Below are 7,510 nucleotides of genomic sequence, written 5' to 3'. Positions count from 1 at the left end.
CTCCCCCCCCCCCCCCATTTTGGCTTCTTTAGACAGTGAGTAAAGAGTGCTCAAGCATTTTCAAGTGACTTAATCACCTGTATATGTTATTCTACTTAATCTGTTGAGCAAACACAAAATATAAATGCTTCATCAACCAGTATCTAACAGGCCAAACTGTTTCTGTGTTGATATGTTTTGAGGAAATAGAAAAATATTTTATATTTACAACACAGCAGTGGGTAATCCTTGTTTTAATAGATCTTTCAAAATGCAAAGTAAAAACTAAGGACTGTGTAAGAAATATTTTAGACAGTTTTGGCAAAAACAAAATCCCAGTAGGCCATATAATGCATTCTGCAATTTTCTTCCAGCACCAATAAGACCCATTTAATTTTATTTTCACATTTCCTTGTCAGTGCAGATACAAATACACAGAAGTTACAAAATTCTTGTGGCACATTTGTATTTATGTATGTTAGAATTTAAATCAAATCTACAGTAACAAAATGGCTATACAGGACTTTTGCTAGGTAAATACCAAACACTTTTTCACAGAAAAGCTTTGAACTTGTATTTGTTTCTCTAGTTAAGGACTTCTTAGACCTTTAAAGCAAACTATTTCAATATTCAGATTCTCCGTATAGCCACTGTTCCTCCTGAGTGACCACAAATATTTATTTCCCCTCCTCAAAAAGCCATGTACAGCCCACACGCAAAACATTCTCCCTTAAAAACCTGTTTCACTTTTTCCAATTCCTCTACTAAAATTGAAACCTTTTTTTTCCTGATTATACACAGAATCATCTAGGTTGGAAGAGAGCTTGAAGATCATCCAGTCCAACTATCAACCCAACATTAACAGTTCCCAACTTCACCATATCTCTCAGCGCTAGGTTGACCTGCGGGAGAGCTGAGCACGCACACGACCAATGTGATCAAGCAATGCCCCTTTATTACAACTAAGAAAGCCCTTTTATAATCTTCTCGCCCACACATGAGTAACATGCAGTACAAGTCCTCAAGATTGGACAGTTAACTTAGGCCGTGCTTTAAACCTTCTTATGACTGGATAAAAAGTGCCACATCAGCCTTGCCAGGCTTCCTGCCTTGGGTAACTTCCTCTTCCATCCCAACCCATTCCAGGAGTTGTTTGTCTCATCGAGTTTCTCCTCTCTCATTCAGGGTTACGACCTTATCGCGTTCTTGCTCAGGCTGAGGCTCTTATGAGTCTTGTTCTCACACAGAATGGCTCACATATCTATTCTCTCACAGATTGAGCCCAAACATATCCCTCTTTTCGGTTCTGAGCAATCCAAATTTCTCGCAGGCTCTTTTGTACTGAATGTCTAACACAAGAAACTAAGCACGGCAAAGTAACAGCAAGCATGATAACTACAAGCATTACAACAACTCCCCCTTGTAACAACTCCTTCAACCATCCTGTGATTCCTAATCAAGCAAACCATTCTGATAAGGATGATGTTACAACAGTTAACTTCATGTTATCTTTCAGTTTTCTCAGATTCTCATAGATAGATACCGAATGGTCGGATAAATTCATACAGCGCATTCCTTCAAACTCTTCACACCCATGCCCTTGTGCTAAAAGCAGAATCAATGGCAGCCCCATCTTGAAGTACAGCATATCTAAGACTCTCAACATCCATAGCCAAATCACCTATTATATTTGATGTCAAGTTCATTTGTTTAGCAGTCCAAATTGCAAGACGAGTGACTAGTTGTAATGCTTTTTGGTCCCAACTGGAGACACTAGGGAAGCAATAATGTTTGTATGGTTATTCCAAAATTGCACTCGATCATTACATCTAGGTCCTCACTGGTACACTTGTCATTTGGACCGATGGCGTTTGTATAATTAAACAACGTTCTGTTAAAAAGATCAATCATGGTTGGCTTAAACATAGTTAACTTTCCCACATAACATGGGCCCCTGTTGGTTTGGAAGAAATTCCAGGCCATGATCTGTCCCCACAGATCAAGAAAGTGTGATTGGGCAAACGTAATCCCACTGTGTTATTACCCCAAACATTGGAATACCGACATTTTGGGGGACAGTAATCACCAGGTTGGTTCCCAGTATATTGAAGGGTTGCTTGGTGACACTGTTCGGCTGACAGTCAGGGGTACATTAGAATTAACTAAAGAGGCAGCTATTTTCCCACTCTCTTTAAACACTACTGCACCAAAGCTGAGTGGTATAGAGCCTAACAGACCTAACGTGGTTCAATCATGGTTTTGTTAAGACTCATAATGAGCTGACCTTGCCAAAAGGCTGTGGTGTCCATGCACCATTCTCCTGCTAAGCAAACATCTTGTTTTCAACAGTTCAGCTTCCTTATCTTCTTGCTACGCAAGCAGTTTCTCAGGTCCTTGGCTTTGCAGGCGTTCTTCACACCAGCTACAGCCTGTTGTTACAGTGAGGCCACTCATAACATGTCCATTGTTTTCTAACCATTCCACGTTGACCCTAAACACCGCCAGTGTTCAAATCTGTGAGAAAGCTTTAAGAAAAAAATAATTCAAGGAAAAGTCCAACTTCAGGTTCTTGCTGTGTTTAGGAAAAGCTTCTATGAGGGGAAAAAGACCCAAAACAGTTACGGTATTTCTTTTTTTCTTGTAGACCAAGAACAACAAGATTACAGATACATTCCAACTACTACTTAATTACGGAAGCAGCTTTATTTATAAATCAATTTGACAAAAATGCTTTTTCATTATCTTTTACCAGCAACTTGAACCTTCCACTGACTTATTCTGAATCATATGGAAAGGTGAAGAGTATTTTAAAAGCAACAGTTGAATGATTTGCTACCTGAAATAATTATGTCGTGAATTTTTCACCAGAGTCCATATTTCAAATGCTGCAACTGAGTAAGCAAGCAAAACATAAAAAGTCTCAAGAGGAAAATGCTGGCACAGAAAAAGAAGTACTGCAGGTGAAATACTTCTGAACAGTAACAAGAACTACACTCAGGAAACAGATTTTCAGCAAATTTCTCTCTGTGCACTGCAAGGGCTCATCAGAATATCAACTCGTTTATGAAGATGATGGAAAACATGCATGTCCTTTGTTGGAAGGAACAGAACACATGAAAAGAACATGAGAGAATAAAAAATTCAAACAGCATAATAAAAAACAACTGGGCCCAGCTTTACTGTAATTTAACTTTTCAAACAATGTATTATGTGTCGGTATGTTTTGGTGTTTGGGTTTTTTTTAAATGGTCATCTTAACATTGTCCATGAGGCGTACAACAGTAATAACTGATTCATATATTTAACAGAAAAGAAAACACATTTCTGGGACAGATTACGAAGAAAAATTTCTCTTCACAATATGCCCTGCACATAGTTTTGGCACTCTTTGGAAAAAAGGCTGTATAGCTTCAAAAATACAGTTTACCCCTAAATTTTTGCCATCTGATTATCAAGAGACTTGTGTCAAGAGTATTCGTCATCTTTTACATATCCACAGGAAGACATTTACTATGTCATAACAACTTGTCACTGAGAATACCTGTAATTTTTCTGCCTTGCTCTAGGTGACGATTCTGCCTTCTAATAACTAACTTAAATATAAACTAAACTTTATTTGCAGCATGTTCCTTCTCTTTGCACAATCCATCATTTTGAGCATTTCCAATACATTTTTCAGGTTTTATGTTCAAGATCTATGGAATTCTTCCAGTAAGGTAGTCACCATTCTTCTCAATTTCTTGTAAGTCAGTTTTTTCAACCCAATTTGCTTTACATTGGATCCTAACTTTACATTGGATCCTAGGGCACTGTGACTTCTGATTTAATAGACACTGCTAAAATAGTTCAGCGACTTCAGTGCCCAGAATCTTTCACAAGTCTAATAATGAGACATGTTTTGGAGTGCAGTGCAGCTATGCACATGTCACACAGTACATAAAATCAGAATAAGGTAGGCATTCACATTTCTTCATTTACTTTCAACATCAATTCAACTTAAGAGGTGATTTATGAATGACGACTGAGGGCATTATGAAGATGAGTATATCTGGGAGTAACTGAAGACAGCACTACACCAGTTTGCAGCCAATCATCTGCAATCATTAATGATTCAGGAACAGTGAAACCAGAGGAGAAACAATCATCAGGTAATTTGCATCTTCTTGTTTTAAAATAATACCTTACGAAATTCAGGCAGACAACAATTAATCGTACGTAATGGTGAGTCCTGGCATGTTAACATCCATCCCAAGTTCCAGAGTTTTTCCTCTACTTTTTTTCATCTCTTTCCTGGAGTTAAGGAAACCAGCAGAGAACCACTCTGAAATTGTTCACTACATGATCCCAAAATATATGTTGGATCACGAGAACAGTTCTCTACTCGAGACTCAGATTCTTTATTAAAAAAAAAAAAAACAAAAAAAAAACCCACCAAAACACAACACTAACAACCCACCTCCCCCCCCAATATTCTGCTATATAGTTTTCTCTGTTCTTGACATTTACCCTGAGAACAGGTTATTAAAAAAATCTCACATCTACGGCTTAAGGTATCAATTAAATACACATGCCCTCACATCACTTCCTCACAAACAACTTGCACCAGCTAGCAATCAGCTCCATTGCAGAGACCGTCAAGGCTTCCTGCGGGTTGGGTGCTCCCTTGAGCGCTCATAGTTATGCTGACGCTTACTTGCAATAGAAGCAAATAGATTTTAAAGGCAAGCAAGACGCTTATGTCTTGCTTCTGAAATAACACTTTTCGAAGACACGCTAGCAAGAACACTAGAATAGCACATAGTTCTGGGTCTTGGTTACCAGGCAAAACAGATGAGAATGACCTAAAGGGAACTCCAAAATGGAAGGAAACAGTATCCAGGGTGAATCCTTAAAGTCAATACAGTTGCAAACAAAACCAAATGCAAACCAGTTGTAGCTTTATCTTTTCTGGACTATGTGTTATTTATTACCAACTCTTATTTTTACAATATATCACATTTGAAAAATAAAAAACAATCAACAAGCGCAAAAACGACTACAAGAAGATACGTAGAACTAAGCCCTGTCATGCAACGAACCCAAACATTTCAAAAAATATTTTCAGAAAATGACATAACAGAATGCTTATGACAGCCCTTTTATTGAAGCTTTTAGTTCTGCAGACGGTATTTTCCTACTTTCAAATGTGTTTCTGAACATATTGTATTATTTGACACATGTACATTCAGCTGTTTCATACATTTCTATCGTGCTAATTTTGCAAATTCAGTCTGTTTTTACTTAAGATAGTCCAACTGGATGTGGAATCTTACCAATGCTGTTGCTACTTCAGTTATGCAATGATCATGGTTAATTGACAGTACTGATATAAAAACCATCATTTTCTTGTCAAACTTAATTTGTAACTGAATATCGACAAACAAGTCAGTGGTCAGCGCATCTGACTAACTTGCTGTCTTTCTTCATTGCCTTCCAGGAAGTTGTGTCATCTCCTGCCACTGTCATCTGCTACATCATTCCTTCCTCCACCTCGCTGCACCATGGGGATGTTCCACCTCACCTATTTTCTACACACTACTGAGCTAAATTACAACTCATTTCTCCTGTTGATATTCTTCATCATTAGCACGACACAGCTCCTGCGTCACTTATGATCGTATTTTGGACTCAGGAATCACACCACTGCACGTCACTCTTGCAGGGAGCTCCTGACACAGCTTGGCAGCCCCAACACCAGCTGCATTATGTCACATGGCATCAGTACGGCCCTTCCTCCACCGCTCCAACTCCAGCCCTTCACAGAATCACAGAATCATCAAGGTTGGAAAAGACCTTGAAAATCATCCAGTCCAATCGGCACTGACCATTCTCAACTCCACCATACCCCTCAGTACTATGTCAACCCAACTCTTAAACCCCTCCAGGGATGGGGACTCCCCCCCTGCCCCAGGCAGCCCAATTCAAGGCCTAACAACCCATTCTGGAAAGAAATACTTCCTAATAGCCAGTCTAAACCTTCCTTGGTGCAGCTTGAGGCCATTATCGCCTGTCCTATCTCTTGTTACTTGGTTAAAGGGACTCACCCCCAGTCTCTGCATCCCTCCTTTCAGGTAGTTGTAGAGGGCGATGTGATCTCCCCTCAGTCTACTCTTCTCCAGCCTAAACAACCCCAGTTCCCTCAGCCGCTCCCCATCAGACCAGTGCTCCACACACTTCACCAGCTTCGCTGCTCTTCTCTGGACACGCTCGAGTCATTCAATGGCCTTTTTCTAGCGGCCCAAAACTGAACCCAGTCATCGAGGTGCGGCCTCACCAATGCCAAGTACAGGGGTAAGATCCATTCCCTGTCCCTGCTGGCCACGCTATTGTTGATACAAGCCCTCAGCACAGCCTCCCACTGCCACTTCACCTTGCAAAGCCCACTGCTCCACACCACGAGCCGCTCCCTTCCTGAGCTGTCTGCAAGGCCAGCTCCCACTGGTGCCACCGCCTGTGGGAAGGGGTTCCCTCAGTTCACACCATGGTGACACCAACTGTGAAACAGGCTCATTGGACGCTTTCCAGCCCATCGAGTAGCACCATTAGCAAGAAGCCCCAAGCCAAACCCTCCGGCCTCTCCCCGACTCCCTTTCAGAGGCACCCACCCCCAGCTCAGCCCTCACCTTGACATGAGGCCCGTCCATCACTTTGGTCGCCAGCCCCTCCACCAGGTCGCTCCTCAGCTCCACCAGGAAGCGCAGCCCGCCCTCCAGGCGGCCCAGGTGCTGGAAGAGACCCCGGTACTGGGGGTTGAGGTAGTACCGGAGCCGGTCCTCAGCCTGCAGCAGAGCCCCCAGCTCCCTCTGCTGCTCCCGGGCCTGCAGCACCTTGGCGCTGAACTCCGCCACCCGGCCATGGTCCACGCCGAAGTCGCGGGCCAGGCGGGTGAGGAGCTCGGCCCTGGGCGGCCCGGCCTCCAGGCCGCGGTAGTACCGCACGAACTCCGCGCTGCGCAGCTCCGCCGGAGGCGGCGCCTTCTCCTTGGTCTCGTAGGGCGGCAGCGGCGGCACGGAGCGACTCAGCAGCTCCTCCATGCCCGCGACAGAGGCGGTGCTGGAGCCCGCCAGGCCCCGGCGCAGGCCGGCAGCCACCGAGACGCGACGCAGCCCCCGCAGCACCGCGCAGAGCCCACAGCCGCGGGGCCGCGGCCTCACCCACGGGCCCAGGCGGCTCATTCCGCCTCTTGCGACAGGCGCAGAACACCCGCCCCCAGGGGACAGGCCTCAGCACCGCCCCCGGGGCCGCAGCGGCCGGCTGATTGGCTGACATCACAGACTGCCAGTCCTTCTAGCCAATCGGAAGCGAGAATAGTGTGGCGGGATTGGGGTGGTGTCGGTCGCCATCTTGAGCGTGGCGTACCGCTGGGCAGCCTCACGGCGGCTGCGCCTCCTCCGCGGTGGCGGCAGCGGTTAAATTGCTCGGCGCTTTTCTGTCCCTGAGCGCACCTTGCTCTGTCCTTCACTGTACAGCTCGCTGGCACCTATATCTCTCT

General features: G+C 44.1%; 1 protein-coding gene across 1 annotated transcript in view; it reads right to left on the bottom strand.

Annotated features, from left to right (window-relative positions):
• MLYCD (malonyl-CoA decarboxylase) overlaps positions 1–7,239 on the bottom strand; it is a 14,025-nt gene extending 6,786 nt beyond the window's left edge. Inside the window, exon 1 of the mRNA XM_026856855.1 lies at positions 6,642–7,239. Coding sequence (XP_026712656.1) covers positions 6,642–7,193 — 552 coding nt within the window. The 5' untranslated portion in view covers positions 7,194–7,239. The remainder of the gene's footprint in view (positions 1–6,641) is intronic.
• Positions 7,240–7,510: the final 271 nt, after the last annotated feature.

The sequence above is a fragment of the Athene cunicularia genome (genome assembly GCF_003259725.1).
Source record: "Athene cunicularia isolate RWA chromosome 11 unlocalized genomic scaffold, athCun1 chr11_part1, whole genome shotgun sequence".
In the NCBI taxonomy this organism is placed as follows: Eukaryota; Metazoa; Chordata; class Aves; order Strigiformes; family Strigidae; genus Athene; species Athene cunicularia.
The sequence above is the reverse complement of the archived record's forward strand: the minus strand, read 5'-3'. Positions and strand labels throughout refer to the sequence as shown.